We start from the raw sequence: 22,347 nt of genomic DNA, 5'->3' as shown, positions 1-22,347 counted from the left end.
TTGTCTACGGTTTCCAGAAGAGAACGATTGGTATGGAAGCCAAACGAGCTGAGATGAATCCTAATCATCTGAAACGTAATCTACATTCCCAGACGAGCCATTTTCGATTCACCTTCAATGCGTTGACTCGTCTTTGTCTCGCATTTTTCATTTCTAGGCGATCCTTTACTTTTTCTTTCCTCACGATCAATCGCATTATTTTGATCGAATTATTAAAATTCGCGAACGATCGAAAGCGAAGTAATTCCACGTAATCGGAATAATCGAAAAGCTCACAGTCTCGCGTCGGCTATCCTGCCGTCATTTCGTTCAATTTAATGCAATTGGAAATCAATGGTAAGTTGACGTAGCACGGGGCACAGATGCGTGCCTGTGCATGTATGCACAGGGGACGAGTGCAGGCACGCAGGTGCACTCCGCTCCGAGGGGGGGATAGAGCAGCGAGACATGGGAGGAGTTCCCTGCGAGTGCTCTCTCCGTCTCGTCGGAGAGACCACTCTCGCGGTGGCAGAGGTGGTCTCTGCTCACCTGAGCGTTTCAGGTGGCAGTCGCCCTGCTGAGTCGTTCAGCGACGGGTTCTCCTCGCGTGAGCGCCGCGAGCGAGCGCGATTCGCCAGAGAACACGACACGACGACGATTCCGGAAACTTGAGAGCCCGCAAATTCGAGACCGATTGGAGATGCCGAGCGAATCCGCGTGTACTACTGGCGATGCGGCCCGAGAATCGCGTATCCATTCGTTGACGGTCTCCCGAATTCTCCGTAGATCGATGAGGCGTCCACCGTATCCGTTTTCATAAATCCACCCTCGAGACGTTTGACACTCAAATCTAATTCTCAGATGGGATTAACTCAATGGGACTATTTTAACGGAATAAAAGTTCGATTAACGAGATCGTTGTGAATTAGATTAGTTTAATCAGGGAGTAATTGGATTGGCTTGATCGGGAACTAAATCTGATTTGACTGGAGGAGCGACCTGCGATGAAGTTGATTGATTCAGTATAATTATCTCGTATCTCCGCCGAGGCAAACGGACACTTGAAATTTATCAATCTACCAATCACTTATGTTAGTTGACTTAATAAATTAAGAAGGATTCTCGATGTTCATTGAACTTCCTGATTCAGAAGTACCGCACAGCGAACCACCGTGTCGCGGAACGTTTCACGAAGGACAACAACGTGGCGCATCGATACGATGAAGTAACCGAGCCCAAGAGCCTCTTTCGTCGGTTGTGACAACTGATCGTACGTTGCGACGCGTGAAGATCGATCCGCAGCGTGAGAAAGAGTGCACGTCCTCGGGCGATTTCGAGATCTGCTTTAGTTGCGACGAGCGGTGGATCTAGGAGAAAAAGGTCGGCGCTCATTAGGCGGACCAGAACGACGATCCTCCCCCCCGACACGGTGTGTTTCATTCACATTCGCGTGCGTCGACGTGTGCAAAAGCGTTCCGCGAGCGGCGTATAAATTTGTCGTGAAATCGACTCGTCCGACTGCATTCTGGCGGAATTATCAGGGGATCGCGTAATACCGAGAGCGACCGCGGGGCCGCAAGAAAAAAAGCGCACGGTTGAAGAACCGATCGCGGGAAGGGAACCTCCAGCCGTCGTCGTCGTCCGTTTACGACCGAGCCGCGTGCGCGCCAGTTGATCTATGAATGCGTCTCGTCGAAGATGTATCAATGTATAGGATAGGGACGGACGTGCGCTGATCGTGAACTTTGTGAAACGTGAACAATGTCGTAGAGACGGCGGCGTGATTTATTATAAACGAAAGTAGAGACTCCCGCGCTGAGGATTTTCCGGGCTTTCTCTGAAGACACCCCTGTGTAGCTTCGTGCTTCACGTGAACTTGCGAATGTACGAAAAATATAACGGAAATATGAATAAGATCGTAAATCGATCCAAGTGTTAAATACCTTTTAATTCAAATTTAATGTATAAAATATTCGCCGTCGTCGTTATGCAGATAAAATAAATTAGCATTTTGTGTTAATGCAAAAAAAAAGAAGAGTCGCCAATCTCGAAGATCTCAAATGTCTGCGAGACTAGTTCTAGAAAGACTTGTTCGATTTTGGGTGACCAAGTAAGAGTCGGCGACCAAAAAGAAGATTAATTAATGGGCATAAGATTAAGCGGAGAATATTCCGATTGACTCAACCTGATGATTATCGAGCCGATTTTAACGGTGAATTAAAAACGAGCGAAAAAAAATGCGGCCGGCCATAAATCTTACAATGGCGATGTGACAGCGGATGCCAACACCGTTATCGTTGATAAATGCGAATTATTATATCGTCATAAATTAGCGTCGCACAACAAAGTCAACAAATGCCTCTTGTAAATGCGACTCCGATCGATCGCGTGTCGGCAGGATTTCACGCGCGAATAATCATAACAAGAATTCCCGAAACGAACGACATTTCGTTGCGACGGTATTCGTCAACATCGTAATTATTAATGCCGTCGGTATGAATATTTTATGGGAGACAAATGACGACATAAACGACGGAATTTGATCGAGAAGCGACTCGAGGATTTTCCCTCGAATTTACGCGTGAGCGAGAAGAAAAAGAATAATCGAGGATTTAAAGAGCTCCGCGAGTTTCCCTGGAAGATGGTTTTATGTGAAAGCTGACGGGTGGAATGGGCAACGACAATTCGACTGAAGAGCAGTCGTTAAGAACTTTCCAAGTTTTGCAAAGATATCTTTCCCAAGAGCCGCAAAGTCGCATGCAAATGAAATAGCCAAGGACTTTCGACGGGGAGTGCAATTTCCGCGAGTGTCTCGGGCGATCATCGATAAACAAGTGAAACATGATGGGAGAAGTGATCCGCGTTTCTGGGAGGGCACCGGACGTCGGTGACATCCTGAAGGAGGCGATGCTGTCGCAGAGATTCGCCGATGTGGCCCTGTGCTGTCCGGGAGGCCAGCGATTCCTCGCGCATCGTTTGGTCCTGTCAGCTGCCAGCCCTTACCTTCAGGTCAGTACAAGATAAAAATCTCTCTCTATTGTAATTAATTAATCTATTATAATTAATCAACGTATCTATTATAATTAATTAACTGAGAGTAATTTATAACTTTAATTAACAATTAAATTGATTATCACAGAAATGAGTTTATCGAATTAATTGAAAGATCGAAGAAGAGTTTCTCGATTTTTTCTTAATTTTCTTCTTTGTAACAAGCGCACATTGTTATTAGACTAATTGATTAAATTAATTTGAACAATGATGAGAGATCTGGGCTAAGTTTTATCCGCGTTGATTTTTTCTTCTCTTTCGTCACTTGTCTATCTGATAATATTAATGAAAAAAAGATTAATGTAAATAATATCGCTTATTTGTTACAGCAATGACATAATTTAAAAATTGTCATTTTTTAATTCTGTAAAAAAAGAGAATTTTAATAAGAATTGAATACACTAACTGAAGAGCTGTGTGAAGATAATTTATTCCTCTACACTCAGATCCTTGGACGAAAATTGCATTAAAAAATATTGCAAAATTTTGATGATTCAAAATATTGAAAATATTCAGTTAGAAGTCACAAGAATATCACAATGACGTCATTATGACTTTATTTGTCATTTATAAATCAATAAATATTCTTATGACATCGTTATGATGTCATCGAGTAACAAACGAATGACTTATGATATGACTATAATAACGTCTGTATTCTACCTGGGATATTTTCAACTGGATACAGATCTGAAAATCTTTCTGTTAAATCGTTAAAAGGATTATGTAGGACGCTCAAGGTAGAGTGCAAAATTTTTGCAGCGCGTTGCTCATCACACGCTTGAGCGTCCATCATAATTATTTTAACGATCCAACGAAATAATTTTCAGATCTGTATCCAATGTTAAATTTTTAGGTGCTTCAGCAAAATAGTCGTTTCCGTCTGTCATTGTTGTAGCAACTGAATGTAATGTTAATAATCAAATTACAGAGTTCACTGATAGCCTTATAATTAACATCTTTAACCCTCGAAATAACTGCAGTTTACTTTAAAACAACAGCGAGAGTTAAACTCCAAGATATAATTACATCGTGTTGGATTTATACGCGGCTTATAGAAAGTTTCACAACGTGACATTTCTCAAGTACGTTGAACGCGCTCGAGAAAAGGTCCTATGTTACTGTTACTCGTCCGCAATATGAGACGCACGATAAATAAAAATACGGTTCGCGTTGCCGTTTAATTAGCAGATTAGTTACCGGATAACAGGACGGAGGGCTGTTAATCCCGCTCTTGAATGCGCATTTCGCGGCGGATCAGACGGATGTTCCTCGCTCGTCCGTACTCCATGGCCTTCTGCGTTCGGCCACGTGAACCACCGTCGTCGCCGATATAAACCAATTGTCGCTGACGAGCGTTTAATGTCGCCGAATTATGTCACGCGGAAATAAAGATAATGCGATATCGCGCAACCTCTCGCACTCTCGAGGTTTCTTCGAAACCGCGCTCCGGCACACGCGTTACGATGCGCGCGTTGCGCTCTTGCGAATTCATCGAGTTGCGCGATCGTTAAACTATTGCGCCACCAGATTGGAACATGAGCGTAAAATTAACGAGACAGGTGCGACCATAGTAGACTTATGACGATATTAATGTGCAACATGTGGTCTTAATACTTCTCGGTGCATTCTTCGAGAAACGATTATTCCTTAGAGAAAGAGAGAGAGAGAGAAAGAGATGTCGAATAGACGAAAAATAAAGCTCGCCTCCAGGTTAATTAAAGGGAGATTCGATTATAATAAACTGGAAAATTAAAACCATAAACTGTAAGTGCTTTCCCCTTAACTTCTCATCGCTCGATTCCATTGTTATCGCGCAATTATTAGTCTTGTATATCTTTTTTTGTGCCACACTTCTTGCGCGTTTAAACTTCTTGCTTTATTGCACGTTGCGTCGTGTTCATTCAAGTTAAACGAGAATTCAATTGTGTATAATGCATTGGAAAACCAAGATTGCCCGTTATTTATCCGAATTCTTTTGAAACCTCGCTCTTTCCCCTTAATTTCCAACGCCACTTGATTCCATTGTTATTGCACAATTATTGGTCGTTATATCTTCTTGCACCTAATCTCTCGCGCGTTTTAAACTTATTTTATTTTACGCTCGATTGTGTTCGTACGCCGGTTAAACGAGATTGCAATACGTCGAAAGCCTGAAGCTGCAACAAATAAGATCGCCTTATTATTTACCTGGATTCTTTTGAAACCCAGTTCCCTCGGATTCCCTTTAATTTCTCCCAACGTCACTGAATTCCGTTATCAACGAGCAATTATTAGTCGTTATATCTTTTTACACCTAATCTACTGCGTACCTATTTTATTTTATACGCTCCGTTGTTTTTATCACATAAAACGGTTAAGTGCAGTTTTACGTGAGTAGAATCTTGTTGCGAAAGGAAAACCTAGGAAATAAATCCCGATGCACTCCAGCGTACAACGTAATTACAAAGTAATGTCGCGTCAGCGACGTGAAAATTGTCAATTATGCGCCGCTGCCGTGATTCGTGCCGTGAATTGCGCTTTCTAAACTCCAGTAAGCGGAATGCCGAAAAGAAAAATTTCCCGCACTTCCTCGCAAATGGAAATTTCGTTAAACGAGCTCGGTACACACCGTCTCATTCGCGTCTCTCGCTTTATTCCACAAGAATTCTCGCCTTTCTTAAAAGGCCGTTTAATCGGAAGCATAAATGCACTTCGCTCAATTCCCGCGTCATTTATTGCGGTTAATTTTCTCAAATATGAATAATACCGATTGCTTTAGAGGCGGAAAAGCGGCATTGCGAGCGTGCTGCGTTAGAAAGGCAATCGCTCTTCCCTCTTGGGGAAAGAAAAAAAAAACAGGATAAGAAAGAAAACAAAGTCCGCAAAAGGTTTTGCTGTCTTGTCGCAACAAATATGGCAACCTTGACTTCAATGTTGGCGGATACCCAGATCTTCGATGTCGTCTTATACGACGCATTTCTACGGCACACTAGACGACCCTTTTGCGGTTCTTGCGTATCGAAGAGTCCGCGGGACGCATCGTTCCGATACTTACCATTCCCGGATACCCAAGTCCCGGCATCTCGATTTATTACCGTTTGACCCAGTACCTGTTTACTCCGCGCGCGAGATTCCCACTTTTTGTTGCGCTCCTTCGTGCGTCGCGTGGCGCTGCAAAGAAAGAAATAACTGAATTTCCCGCGAGTTATTACCATTTTTTGTAAAAGAAAGAATGCAAAAAAGTAAAAACAAATATCTCGAGTTTTTGTGGATGCTTTTTTCTTAAATAGTACGTATGTTTATTTGGGTTAGTCTTTTATCACATTTTTAAATTAATCTAAAACATTATTGACAAAGATGAAAAAAAAGTATATCTTTTACATTGTTATATTTTTTATGAAATGCTAGAGAAAAGAAAAAAAATATTTTACATATATTTCTTTCTCATTTTTATCTTATTTTTAATTACATTTTGTTTTTTTATTAAAATAATTTGTGTACATAATAATTTAAAAGGTATAATTGTAGTTTCCTTCTGCATTCAAAATTATTATTATTAGACTCAAAATATTTCTCTTTTTATTAAATAAAAATGTTATGTTGTTGAAAGAAAATATTAAAAATTTATAATTATAATTTATAATTTAAATTTATAACTATTTATAATTTATAATTTACTATTTATAACTTAAATTTATAACTATAATTTTATTATTTTAAAAAGATTAGCATATGTATTCAGATCAATCTCCGGTTTGTTTATAGTTTGAAACATACTTTTTATTGACGCACGTCTCAAAGCTAATTAGCCTGTAAATGAGAGCCGTAAAGGATCGATATCCGGCTTTGTAGCAATTCCATCTTATAATATTTTTGCGCAGTGAAATGATTCGCTATATGCAGAAAAACTGAAAGAAAATGAAACGAATGCGAGTTGTTAAATGTCTATGATTCAGCCACTATTTTGTAATGGGCTCCTGATTGCAAAATAAATCGTATGATTTACGAACAACACACTACAGCGTCATCTCGAAGCTCGCAAATTCTCATGTTATTCTTGCATGAATGACCTGATTAACGCGTGTACCGAGTGCGTGCACACATGTGCGTGTGTACATGCATGTGCTTCTTTTATCTAGAACTGAAAATATCAGGCAATCGGAAAATAAATTTTAACACATACTGAAATTTTTGCATAAATCACTTTAATTGAATAACGAGAAAAAGAGAAAGAGGGAGATTATAAAATCGTAGAAAATATCACATAAATGTTGAACAGATTCATCGTTACGAAACACGTTGCGCGATTTGTGGACATGCTTGCGCTACCACTTTTTACATCTGACATTTTTTCATCTCGACGAGCGTGGAAAATCACACGTACTTTAATTAGTGTGACTGATACAATTAGAGAAGCGAACTGATTCTTTCGCGAGTGAGAAAGTATTATTGTAATGAAACACACATTCAATACACTGAGAAAAAAAATCTTGTTAACTTGACTAAATTTTTCAGCTCGATTAAATTCAGCTCAACTATGTATTTATGTATTTGACTTAAGTGCATAAATTCTGAACCAAAGGAATTTAATTAATTTGAAAATTTTAGTCAAGTTAACAATTTTATTTCTCAGTGCGTACATTGTATTCTTAATGGGGTATTTTGTAAAAATGTTACTAAATTGTGATATTATGATTGCGTCTCGCAGAATCTGAAGGCTCTCAAAGCGGTTCATGACCACAATGAGTTATTTTCTATCTCATTTGTCTCGTTGGGTCACTAACACAGAAAATTGCATTTCTATTGCATATTTAATTTGGTCATATTAGGTACGTGAAATTGTCGATGCCTAAGAAAAATATTACGCTCAGAACTCGGATTTGCTACGACCCGGAATAGGATTTATGCATGTATGCGTTTGACCCGTTTCCTCCGTGGCATTTTACGGCTTCTTTATGGCCTCTCGCTAACATTAACGACTTATGAATATTTTTGGATAATTACAGTTGTGCTATTTTTTTTTATTCATTTATCACGATGAATCGATGGCGTTTTTCAACTTTCGTAAACAGTCAGGGTTAAAAGAGAGAAATTTCTGGAATTAAATTTCTCTTTACTAAAAAATATAGTGATAATATTGGTGCTTGAAGTATTCGATACTGAATAAAAATATTGATTAAAAATGCGATATTAACTTAGTATTTTTGTCAGTTAAAAAAAGCTGATTTATAATGATACATTAATATGCTTTAACTCTTTCCGATCGAAGTCCGGGATATTCCCGGCACGAGTAGGCGATAATGATGAGTAGGCACTGACACTCTACACTTTACAACTTATTGCATTGCATATGCTTTCTTAAATGCTTATGGAGCTACTTATACCTTGATACGTTGTTTACATAAAAAAAAAAAATAAAGCCGAAATCCTTGATTCACAAGAATAGTCAATTGAAATCATTCTTTTGAAACAGGCAACAGATAATACGAAGTTAATTCAGTATTTTCAGATCGATACATTATACTAATATTTAATTCTTATTATTAGGCCCAGATGACGAAGATTGTTTCGAAAAACTATAGATAAAATATAATACTACATAAAATATAAAATCTAAGATAAGACAAAAAAAATTAAGCTTAAATAAATTTATTTACACAAAATTTATACGTTCCTTAGGCAATAGTTGATTAAGTGTACGTGATCTGTCGTACAAGCAATAATTCTGACCAACGAGATACCCATGCTTACATCTATTGCGACCGGAAAGAGTTAATTTATGTAAAAAGTATGTATGAAGTAATAGAAAAATGATTATTGGAGATAATTTTAAATGTGATATAGTTTCTATAACATTTGCTTGAATAAATAAACTAATTAATTTATTTTTATTTAAAATTTAATTTAATTTATGTTTAATAAAAAATTATTTAAAAATTATTAAAATTATTAACATTTGTGTATGAATGATATAAAATAACTCAAGGAACAGTAACCTCGTACAAACGTAAAAAAATTGAAAATTTACAGTTTATTTTATAAGGATAAGAAGCTTTAAACGACCGGTGATGAGAACTTATGGTCTTTTAGTGCAAGTAGATTATAGTGTAGGCATATGCTTTTTACAAGCGTCGTAACTTTACATTGAATTTAATTGTATTATATCTCCCGAAGAAGTTTCGACTTTCCATTAGTAAACAGGAAAATATGTCACTCGTACATATTCAATTCTTCAGAATGCATCGTTGTTTTAAAAGTTATAAAAGTTATATGACGTTATCAAATAATATGATAAAGATTTTACTAAATCAAAAAATAAAGTTTTATTAATGTAATAAAGAACCACAAATTTTATTTCTTAAATTATTTTCATATCAAATCACACATTTATCTCACATTGAATTTTACTGTAATAAATGTTTATTTAACTAACAATAAGTTAAAGTCAAACTGATAAAAATGTCGAATAAGATTAGCAGACATGTCAGAGCTGATTTCTAAATATCTAAACTTAATAAAATTTACGTATAATTTTGTTATTATTTTTCAATATTATATAAAATAAACATTTTATACAACATTATATTATAATATTAAAAAATAATAACAAAATCATACGCAAATATCATTAAGTATAGATATCTTAACGGTTAATCAAGAAAAGATACATATGGGCGTACACCGACGATGCAAACGTGCAATTTAAGAATTTATGGTTTATCTCTCGAAGAGCTGTGATAGAAACAAAAAGCTTTTAAACGTCGTGTGTGATGAGGAGTTATGGTTTTCCTCAGCCGGCAGATTATGGTGTCCACGTGCGCTTTTTGTAAACACCTTGCCGCGCGAAAGCGTGTTTCTCATGGCTCGGTCCATCATTAGGATGCCGGCGCAGCACGAGATCACATATTCATGGCTTAATTAAGATTATTGTAACTTGAAAGAGAGCGATGAATCGATATTTCACGTCAGCATGTATTGCTCATGTCGATAGAGAGACACGATGTCGCGGATCGAAATGTCATTTGGCTGCATAAATTCTCTCTCTCTCTCTCTCCCCGCTCTCTTTCATTAAGCTTATACATCATGCTCTTTATTTATTAATTTTTAAAAATTATTTTTTTTGTTTCGATTTTAGACATTCAGAAAATTTAAAATGTTTACATTACTTGAAGACATATTTTACAAAAAACAAAAAAATAATTATAAATATATTATAATGTACCAAAAATATGTTAGATATATTATAAAATGTATTATTTCATACTGTAGTATATACATATAGTATAAAATATATTTTTTTATACTGGACAGTGAAATATCTCTTTGAAAAGAATCGACTGTTTTACGTTTATAAACTTATACCGTTAAAATAATTTAGAAAGAAACTCTCTTGCGTTTTTGTTGTTCTTAAATGATACGTTATATTAAAAATTCAGATCCACATATTATTTAAAAAAGAAAAATTATTTGTTGGATTAATATTCATTGATGATTTTGTTGTAGCGACAAAAAACGGAGAATCAGAAACAAAACTGGAAGTATATTACTGGTGTTGTGTCACGTTAATATATATTGCAAAAATATCATGTATTCACGCCTTTTAATAAGTTAAAATTATTATAATAAAATGCGAGCTCTTACCATTGACATACTTAGAGAAGACAATGCAATGACAGAACCGCAATGTCATGCCAATGGCAATGTTTTAACCGCAGCAATGTTTTGCATCTCTTACACCAGGAAATGATAATTAAATACTGAGTGGAAATTCACCATAAAATTAATCAGACAGCGAAGGTCAACAGATTATTGAAGATCAAAAAGATCAAAATTAATGTAAGTAAAGAATATCATTCGAGAAATGACATTCATTTGAAGAAATTACTAAGAAATCAATTCAATCAATTAATTATCTTTATTTGTTTCTTGTTTTGCTAGTTTCTAATTTTATTTTATTTTTTTTTTAAATATGTACGTATTAAAAAGTTATTTAAAGATACTAAAACACAACAGAATATTTCAGCCATCAACAATTGTATCATATTAAAATCTCATAAATATTTTGTAAAAAAAATTATTATATATAAACAAATTCTTTTATTAAAAATTTTAATAAGAACATTAAATACTTTTACTCAATTTTATCAAAAATATTTTGTAAATTGCAATCTTTGGACCGATATTTACCAGAAACTTGTATCATTCGAAAAAATACTTGCTATAAAAAATGTTTGAATACGTACGGTACTTTAAAATTTGAATTTGTCCTAAAATTGTTTGATAATCAATACATAAAATATTCAACGTTCTAATATGTACTGAACACTTTTTAAAATAGCCAAAATATTTTAAGTGGCTACGCCCAATGGTGTTGGAATATGATTTATATGTGTTTACTTCATTAAACGGTGCGCATAATAAATTTACGGCCCCCTTCAAATTCGTAAAAAATCGTGATGCCCGTTAGTAGAAGAGGCTAATTGAAGATAGGCTTTCAGTTCGTTAGAAATTCCGATAGTTAAAAAAAAAGCCATCCAGTAACTGTCCATCATTACTAACAGTAACGGACTATTGATCCAACGGGCATTGTGAAAAAACAACTTCTCTTCTTTTTCACGTTATAGACCCTTGAACTTTATTTACAATATGCAAATATCAGTGAAAGTTCTTTTTATCGAGTATACTCCTTTATACCAACACATTTTTGTTTTCAGAGACTAATGTTAATTTACATATTTTTGTACTTGTAAGTAGCAGAGGAACGTTAAAAAACGACACAGTAGCGTTTAATAGATCGAAGTAAACGTTACTATGTCATTTTATTATATCGCTTTGCTACTTCAGAAGTTGTGGCTATAATCTTTTAAACCAGCGAGAAAGTTTAAATGTAAAGATATAAAATAAACGGTATAAGAAATGTGCTGACAATTATTCAAATGAAATATATGTGCCTAAATTACTTTAAACTTGATGTTTATTTTTATGAATACAAAATGTAATATATTATATTATATTTTAACACATATATATTAAAAATTATGTATACATATATATGATAAATAAATCTTTTAAATAAATTTATATTTTGTCTTACGAAAGGAGAAGTTCAAAATGTAAACCAAATAAAAATTACATATAATAAACTTTGAAAAAAAAAAAAATATATATATATTTACATATATTTAAACAGAATGGTCGCCGATACTGATATATCACTTTGTTTGGGATTATATTTCTTAAACAAAAACTGTAAAAATAAAAAACTTTGGAAACATAAATACAAACTAAAATTTATTTTCTATTAGATAATAGTTTTTATACCGTTTTATATTTTATATTCGTTTTTACATTGTTTAGATCAATTTTAGCGATAAATAAGTTTTCGAAAGACGAACAAAAATAAATGCTTGACAAAATAAGCCTCAAAACTGACACAGTAGATGATAATGCTATATTTTCTTTTTCTGTTCCTTTCACATGAGTCATCTGTATAAAAAACAGATATAAGTCAATATGAGGATATCTGAAAACTTTTCGTTTCAACGTAAAACGTTTTTTATCGATTTACAAATCTGTTATGCTACTTCGCAAGACGCAACATGTATCGCAATAATATATAAAGATTAAGTTAGGTTAGTTAATTTATTAGACAGATTTTATAATACTGTGCCTTTTATTCTAATTTATGTAGTTTTTACCATTTTATAGTCTCTCCTAATGACAGCTGTTTTCGTTTACACTGCATCTCGATTTTATGTATAAATTATTATATTATGAAAAAAATAAGAAAGAGAAAAGTATAAATAAAATAATGTTAGGATACTAGAAACATGTAAAATGATCTCATATCAATAATACATTCACTATTGTAAACTTGCAATATGCAAAAAAAAAATGATGCAAATTTTATTCATGTTTTGAAGAATTTATTTCTAGCAGATTTTATATAAAAAAAGGAAATATATATTTTCTCCTTTAATTATTTAAACAAAACGTGTTTTTATTAATAATAATAAAAGGCAATAATAAATGCCCAGTTTCTAAAAATAAGGCAGTGTCGACGTTACAGGAACTTTCTTCTGTGAAATAATATTATATTTTCCAATTTTTTACAAATCACTAAAACGAAGACATTTTTAACTGTCAATAGTTAATTAAAATCATGTGAAAGCTATTATATAAATAGGTGATAAAATGGTATATTATACACATGTGTGCACGACGTAATTATACTTATAGATATATGAAAATAATATAATTCTACAGTAATTTCTCACAAGACTTTTTCAACGGTGACGAGAAGAAACGATCTCTCGTGATTCGATTTTATCTTACCTAGGGCAATTTCTTTAAATTCTAACATTACAAACATACCGTTACACAAAGTCTATCGATCGATCGTAATCGTTCGCAAATATATACACTGCAAACTAAGAGAGTTGTAACGATATTCACGCGTTTTATCTCTAGTGAGCATCGTCCGCAGCTATTAATTCATGCGGCTCGACAATATTCTTGGCACGCATTCGAATCGCTAATATATGCAAATCAGAGTTGCTCTAGAGCTCTTCGACTACTCTTCTACGAAGTAGTGCTCCCTAATTCAAGACGATACCGTTCCGCAAGAATACATGCATATTATTTATATTTTATTTATACTTTTTATTTATACTGGTGCCGTTTTTTCGCGAAAAACATCTCTCTTTGCATTGATCTGAATCGTATTCAAAATAAATTTGCAACTTTACGCGAATAACTTATGAGCAATGAAGCGAATAAAGTTGATGATTCAGAATGTTCGTTCGTTCACTGTGCTGTGGAATTCTGACTTCCTGTGTATCGTTTCTTTTTATCGGAGCGTCATATATCTTGTATTTAAATTCGGTGAGTTTTACGGCTCAAACATAGAGACATCTATAGATATGTTTGCCTGTGACGACAGGCAGGATATTAATTAATTTATTCATCAAATATATTCATAAAGATGAAAGTTAAGAAGAACTCTCTTCAGAATTTATGAGAAATTAATCTTGCACGTGCGAACGATAGTAAGAAATGTACATTTGACGGCAGTTTTATTAATAAATGACATGAATGATATTATACATGGGCCATTATGCGTTTACTGCATAATAATGCAACTGTAGATTCCTCATTGAGTTAGATATTGCTATTTCTTCAGAGAAAATATAATAAAATATAATAATCCCATCAATTGCCAACAACTTATCTACTTTCCCAATTAAATCAAGAAATAACAAGCGTATGCGGGCGCGCGCGTGAACCTGGCGCATCATTTCGTAAAAACTCATTAATTATTTAGAGTTCTAATATTTTCAAGAGTTCTATAATTCCTGACAGATAAAGTAAACAGATCGCCAAAAAATACGTCAGAAGAAAGTGAGACAAGTTCACTCAGAGTTTACTTTGTCCTGCAAAAGTTTCCGTCAGTTCTGTTGGATTTGAAAAGATCTAGAATTGTACATGAGTTTTAAAAAGAATTCTAGTGACAAACATTGTTTTTTTATTTTTAAATAATTTTTAACGCTAAAAATCGTTTGTACAAGAACGAAGATGAGATACAAGATACAAATCGATCTTCAGAAGTTTTATGCATAAAATATTTCTCGTGTAATTCAATATATTTAAATTATCTTATAGAAAATTCTGACAGTAAACATTGTCAATTATTTATTAAATAACCTTTATCATCAGAACTTGTATCGTCAGAATAACTTGTGATAATCAAATTACTTTCATAAATGTTTTTATTTTGTTTTGTCGAGAAAGTAGAAATTCATTAAAATTCATAAATTCATTAAAAAATTGTGTTTATAAACTTCAACTTTTTTTCTCGGTCTGCAAGATCACAATTAGACCGATCTTCGAATGTAGGTACCGTTTCTAATCGTCGCTTGCGATTCGCGTAGAAATACTGGGGGGGGGAAAAAAACATGTCGATATCGATCGACTCGCGAGCGTTCACTTATTACTCCGCATCCGTTTCGCCAGGATGGATAATTGCTACTTCGGCATGTAGGAATAGCTAGAAAAGTAGAAAAATTGATGCTAACAAGAGTTACTTTTTCAATCTCATGACGCGCTAACTCCAGAGCGCGGTGTCTACATTTCTCTACTATGTCAATAACATGCTGTCTTACGAACGTGTCGTCCTTCCGTTCGTGCGAGCAAGACAAATCTGTATTACCGGTTTAGAATTATGTATCGAATATCTGTGTTAACATATAAAGATCGATTCACTGATGGCGATGAGCTCAGAGAAATCATTCTCCTCTCTTTTTTTTTTAGATGCGATGTTACGGAACTGGAACATTGAATCTTGATACACCGGTTCTGAAGGAAGCCTCAGCTACAGGCTAATATTTCAAATAATAACATGATATAAAGTCTTTTTACCGACATAATGTATTTTCCATATCCATGGAAGAGACAGGCTGATCAGCTAGTTGCAGTGACAAATTATTTCATTTAAAGCGCAACTGCATTGACAGAATACTGACAGTTAAAAAAACAACTGGCTAACTGAGCGTAACCGCGACAACATTGAACAACACGCGTATAGAAGTGTAGTACACTTATAAGTCACATAATCAGCGTTTCTAATCTACAACAGCAACAATTGTGCCCTTTCATTTACACGCAAGCCTTAAGCTATCATGTGGCGTTAATACTAAACTAGACAGAAAGATATTATATGAGATAACCGTCGGCAAAATCGAGATTGAATACTTTTACCTTCTCTGGAGAATCAAGCTCTCGTTGAAAAAATGATTACAAGAGTATAACCTAATTATATAGAAACCAATTTTTCTTTTGTTTTCAATTCGCCACGCCACAATTTCAAGTAGTTTGCAATTTTATAAATTGTGATACATACACATTTTATAACGTACTTATTCCGCTATAATGACAACATTACGGTGTTCTAAACCCACTTTAGACGATCTACATTTTACGCCAGAATTCAGGATGGGATTATATTCATTCTTTTATGGACCATATCAAAAGATGTATAAAAAAATTATAATGTAATACATATATGAAATTCATATTAACAGCATATACAATTATAAATGGACTGATTCTACCTTGAAATCTGACGGAAATTAGAGTTTGTTTAAAATGAATTAGCCATCATAATGAATGTTATATCTAAATGAATATCCTGTCATTTCTTTATTAATATATATATATATATATATATTTTTTTTTTGTAGTTTTTATAGTATACCAATATCTGTATTAACATATAAAATTGTATTCACTGATGGCGACGATTTGTTCATTCCCTTCTGCTTTATTCTTTTTTACTTGTAATGTTGTGAGATTGAAAATTTTTCCGAAGAAAGAGGAATAATTTCCTCCAGATTTTCATTAAACAATTTCTTTCTTCGCTAGCCTTAATATAAACAAAAATATAATAAACATCTACATAAAGTTTCATTTGTGATTGTAAATAACTTTTTGATCGATATGAACCGATTATGAATTTTTTAATTGATATTAAAATGTCATTAGTGTTTACAATATTTAAGTTACTAGCGTACGTACAATTCCAATATCATTATCATCCATCACAAAATTTTGGACATTGCAAGATAGATGATACAAGTGACAGTTAATAATGATTTCAATTATCCCAAAAAATTTATAAAAACACAAAAAAAATGAAAAAAGTAAAACAATAAAAAATAATAAAAAATATTTACATAATATAAAAGAACATTTATAATCATAACCTTGATATGATATAAAAACTTGAACCAGTCAGTGAATAATAAGATCAAATAAAAAAAAAAGAATAAATCTATAAATATTTTATTAATAAACATAATAAAAAATTATAAATGATTTTTTACAGCCACTCGTACTTATTACGCTAATGTATTAATAAAATGTCATAAATATTATATCATTTAGCTTCACACATTGTCGTCAATGTAATTAAACGGCTTTTAATATTGTTTAAAAAAAATCGGAAATATATTAGAAACATATCTTCAATCGACAGCTTCTATTGAGCTATGAAAAATTTATTACAGTTATAAACGCAACTTTTCTCAGATGTGTATTATATTTTTTGCTTAGTAAGGCTATCGGAAAATGAAAAAAATCATTCAATGGAAATCGGGAGGGGGTCAAAAATGGCCTTATTGACCCTCCTCTTTACGCGTGTTATGTCCTCGTGAGACTTGACATAAAGACGCTAATATTATTAATTGCAAGCATAAGAAATATTATAGTCGCTCAAGATTAATTACGCTTTTCAATTTTCCATACTCTATTGTATTCTAATAGTATCGCACTCCCTCTCTCTGGTAGGGTCAATTGCGTTAGATGATCGTCGTGGATGCCGCGGGCAGCGGATAGCGTGGCTTTTAACACCATACGTCACTCGCATAATGGTTCATTCGGCGGCCGGTTATCGATATTTGCGGCGGATGATTAATGACCGATATTGTTGCTCGGTGATACCTGTATCTCACGTCCGCAGAAATCGTTACGCTTCACGCTTGCAGCTCGCCTCATCGCTCATCACGTTTACGGCACCGGTCTCTCTCGCGTGCGTAAGAGACGTTTAAGTTCCACACGTTACGATTCGTACGAGCTGGTCGTTAACCGTTTCTTAACCGTCACTTATACTTTCTTGCAATAAAATAGATGCTGGAACGACCGCATCTGTTTTGTGCGCGATGTCGTTTTACAGTCAAGCACTGAAGATGCAGAATTGACAAATTGAGAGACAGGAGAAATAGGAATTAATTTATCTATGACACAATTCGAGAACTGATTCGAATTTGATCTCCGCGACTAACACGGGAAAAAAAAGATTAATCGCAACGGAATCTACACTGAGAAAAAGGTAACGTGATTAAATTTTTCAACTTGATCAAATTATTTTTTTTTTTTTCGTGAGATTTATAAAATATGGGACAACGCGAAACGATCAAAAAAATTAAGGATAAAGATGAATGATGTACAAAAGCTAATGTAATTGAAAAAGGCCAAATAAGAATGATCGATGAGACACAATGTCGACAATTGATTCTTTTACTGCTTCTAATTAAATTTTTTTCATTTAATTCAATTCTTATACATTTTATTTCAATTTCAGCAACATTTATATGCACGAGCGCGTTTGTACATATATCTTTTACTTTCGATCATTTCACATTGTTCTTGTCCCATATTTTAAAACACTAATGTGGCTGTGGAGACCGGCAGTCGTAAGATATAAATTTACATTAATACCGTCATGTTATGAGAACGCCTGTCATTCCTTTATTTTAGTGCGGGAACACAATTTACATGCGAATTATTCTCGCTTACATAAAAATATGTTTTTCTAGTGTAACGCAACCGTAACGGTAGCCAGTAAATTGACGATGCCATTACGTATATAACACGAATCAACCTGACGGATTACAACCGCCGCTCAGGCTGCATTACGGAATATTTCAACGTGACGTTGACGACACGTTGAAACGTTGACGTTATACATCGTGCGAATGGACCCTTAAACGGAGCTCGTTCCCATTTAACGATTACGCTCGCCGATCTCCGCGTCTCGTCCCGCCCCTCGCGCCGCGATAATTATTTTTAATCGCACTTACGTTCGCCGATTCGAATAATATTAAGCGGCAACGAACTCGTAGATTAAATCGTAGCTCTCGGCATTTTCTCAGCGTCGGAATCGCATAATTATCGGTGTTGGGCGCAATATCGCGGGCGCGCAGCAAATCGAATGTGCGCGCGTTAAGCGCCGCTTACTCGCGCGCGAGATGCTTTCTCGCGAATAGCGATATCGTAAAAACCGAGTGATATTCGTTCGCCATTTCTATTGTATCGCGGACACACGGTCACGAAACGATATTATTTGCGCTGCCGCGCCGTAACGAGGCGAAGCAAAATACGTTGCGCTAAACACCAAAAAACCCAGATCCGAGTTTTTCCCGTAATAACAATCGCCCTGCTTATTATCGTTAACCGCCCAGCGTGCGAGATCGCGCGGCCGAGAGTCCGATACATTCGAGCACAACGATTTGAAAGATTATTTATGCGGAAAGATATCTTATTTATGCCATTTTATAATCTAACGCGTAAAAAAGAAAACTTTGTATGATAAATTTCTAAACGATTTCTAATGATTCGCGCGTTTCGATCTCGCGAATAAATTTTGTACGATTTTACTTACTTGTAACCATCGGTTTCTTCCGAAAGACGACCATCGTCCCTCTCGCAATAGTTATCAATTTATAGTTATAAGTATCTGCTATATATGAATATTAACGGTTACTGATTTCAAGCTGTGCGAAAATTTTAAACCTGTTTCTATTCATGCGCCAATCTATCACGCGCAAGAACTGAGGGACCGACTATCGCGAGATGCGCGGAAAAATGCTGCAACACGCTGTGCGGCACGCACGTGAGATATCGTGCAACGTTCACAATTCCGCCAAGTGAGCGCGAAATTTTCCGTGCTATCTCAGGCGAAGGCTAAAATCAATCGAACGAAGATTTACTTGGTCGTTCACGCCGCGAAAACTGATACGCGATTATTACCGTAATTATGACGCTGCAATCGGCGTTCTCGATCGCGCGCATTCTGAATTTCGTAACGCATAGATAGGGGTGATCAGACGCGAATGGAAAGCGCATGCACTCGTCGGAGTATCACTGTGATTCTGATTAATTGGTAGATCCCGACTACGATGCTTCACGTACAATAGATTGATCTATAAATCTTTGGGAAGCAGGCTTAAAAATTTCGCACAGCTTGAGATCACGAACCGTTTGTCGTTCACAGATATTATCCGCAGATATTTGTAATATTTATCGTAATTGATTGATAGATTCTCCGATCATGTAATCGCTGCTTCGTGCGTGATGGATCGGTATAAGGTGTAAGTTAAGAGAAATAAGCCCAAGAATTTCGCGCTGCTTGAAACCAGTAATTACTCACAGATAGCAGATATGGATTTGTAACTGTAAATTGATATAATAACAAAATTATCCGAAATAACTATTATTTAAAATTATGTTCGAAGCGTAAGCTAGAATAATATTGATTGTAAGTAAAATGAGCGAATGTAAAGAGGAAGTCTATCTGAGAAACCTAATTGAGATTTTGCAATAAAGACTACACGTATAATATATTAAATATTTTAGGAATTAATCTTTTAAATTAACTTGTCATAGAAAAAATCTTTTTTCTTTCTTTATTTTGCGTTCTCATAGAAAATAGATTGTCTATGTCTCGATATAAAAGTAAAAAAAAAAAATATTGTAATATTTTACGATATTACAATTTATTGAAAGTTCTTCCCAATTGAAAAATTCTTCCCAAAGAAATTTTTATAAAATCAGAAAAAAAATTTGGATTTATGCAGTTTGTTTAACTAGAGACATTACCGTGTATTTTGGAAACAAAATCATTCTAATACTTAAAAAAAATATACAATTTAATGAAAACCAGAGATCAAATGGTGGATTTCAAAAGTTAAATATTTTAAATTAATATTCTTCCCGAATAAATTTTTATTAACTCAGAAAAAAATCGAGATTTATGTAAAAATAATTTATGCAATTTATGTGATCTTGACATTGTCATGCCTCTTAAAAACAAAATAAGAAATATCGTGATGTTCGAAATGTGTGATTTATTGAGATTCAAAGATAAACTCGTAGATTTTAAAAGTTGAACATAAAAGTTTAATATTTTAGAATTTTGGATTTAATATCCTCTCAAAACAAATTTGAATAGATTCAGAGAAAAAGATTTATACAGTTTATTTGACCCAAGATATTAGCGTGTCTCTAGAAAGCTAAATAAGTAATATTGTGATAATCTGATTTATTGTATTTAATGAGAATCGGAGATAATATCGTGAATTTTAAAAATCGAATATAAACGTTGAATGTTTCAAATTAAAATTCATGTAAAATAAATGTTAATAAACTCGAGAAAATTTGAATTTTTATTACGTGAAAAGATTTATGAAATGTATCTGACCCGAACATTACCGCGTCTCTTAATAGTCGTTTCTGACATTCTTATATGGAAATGTTCGATCAATTAGCAATTAACAGAGATATACTAGTTAGAATTTAAATGGAGACAACGTTATTGCATACAAGATGAATTATATGATGATGCGTAAGAAACTTTATAGAAAACTAGATATTACATTTACCGTACTCTCTAATACCGTCTACTACTGCGAAAGTTCATAAAATATGTGCAAGATAGAGGTAATGCGGCGCTTATTATATCCCTAATTACATCGGCGAGGTGCATTGATAACCATGCGTATTCCACTTGATTATTCCGCGATTTAAAAAGAGAAAAAAGAGAAGCTCTTTGTATTTGCATTTGATTGCACATTCGCCTGCGTGTACGTGATGGAATACATTCTGGCTGAAGGCGTTGCAACGTATCCGGAAATGTTTACGATTCAAGTGCAATAAGCGCAAATACTAACCCTAAGTAATTGCGCCCGAGAGAGCACTTCTGCCACATAGAGGAAGAAAACTAAAAAGCCAGCGCGGCCTTGTGGCACAGGGGTGTAGCAACCGCGTACGAAGAATGTGCAGGCACAGACGCACGGAAGAACGGGCAACCCACCGACCCATTTCTTTTTTCTTTCCGTTGTAGAAATCAGGAAATTGCGCCCGTAATTGTAAATTCAAAACAATATTATCGATATAAAATCTTCGCGTATAAAACGTATAAAGATATCTTCAATATAAAGATATCTTTAGCGTAAAACTTTGATAGAGCAATTTGCTGTTTTCTTACAATATTGAAGATATCTTAAAAATTAGAACTTGGAATTTTTCTATCATGATAAAATTGATTTTAAGCCTCACAGTTTACATTCTTTTAGAGTCATAAAATTTATATTGTAACATAATAATAATAATAAGAAAATAATAATTATGATGTACGGACGCTGATGTATTTTGTTGTTGCGAAAACGAAATGCGGAGTTTATTTTGTGCTGGATGATTTTTGTGACAAATTTTGAAGTTCCTCCTACGCCACTGGACGCAACGGTGCAGCAAAGCTGCATCGAGCCGCAGGCCGGTTTGAAAGCTAACATTTAATTTACGTTCTACGTGCAGGAATGATGCTCTCATCATTTTTCGACTTCAACGATCCGTTAAAATGGTTGCGAAACGGCGCGAAGAAGAATGATTGAATGATTGAAGACTAAAAGCCCGCGGCAAACTCGGGAATTCGAAAGTAAAAAAACGAATTCTTACAGAAATTTAGAGTACTTCGACGTACAGATAACGCAATACAAATTGGAA

At 34.4% G+C, this 22,347-nt stretch overlaps 1 protein-coding gene across 1 annotated transcript in view; it reads left to right on the top strand.

Annotated features, from left to right (window-relative positions):
• The first annotated feature begins 331 nt into the window (after window positions 1-331).
• Window positions 332-22,347, top strand: part of LOC105194786 — a 33,347-nt gene continuing 11,331 nt past the window's right edge. The window contains exon 1 of the mRNA XM_011159890.3: window positions 332-2,988. Coding sequence (XP_011158192.2) covers window positions 2,821-2,988 — 168 coding nt within the window. The 5' untranslated portion in view covers window positions 332-2,820. The remainder of the gene's footprint in view (window positions 2,989-22,347) is intronic.

Source organism: Solenopsis invicta, chromosome 1, assembly GCF_016802725.1.
Source record: "Solenopsis invicta isolate M01_SB chromosome 1, UNIL_Sinv_3.0, whole genome shotgun sequence".
Taxonomy (NCBI): Eukaryota; Metazoa; Arthropoda; class Insecta; order Hymenoptera; family Formicidae; genus Solenopsis; species Solenopsis invicta.
The sequence above is the reverse complement of the archived record's forward strand: the minus strand, read 5'-3'. Positions and strand labels throughout refer to the sequence as shown.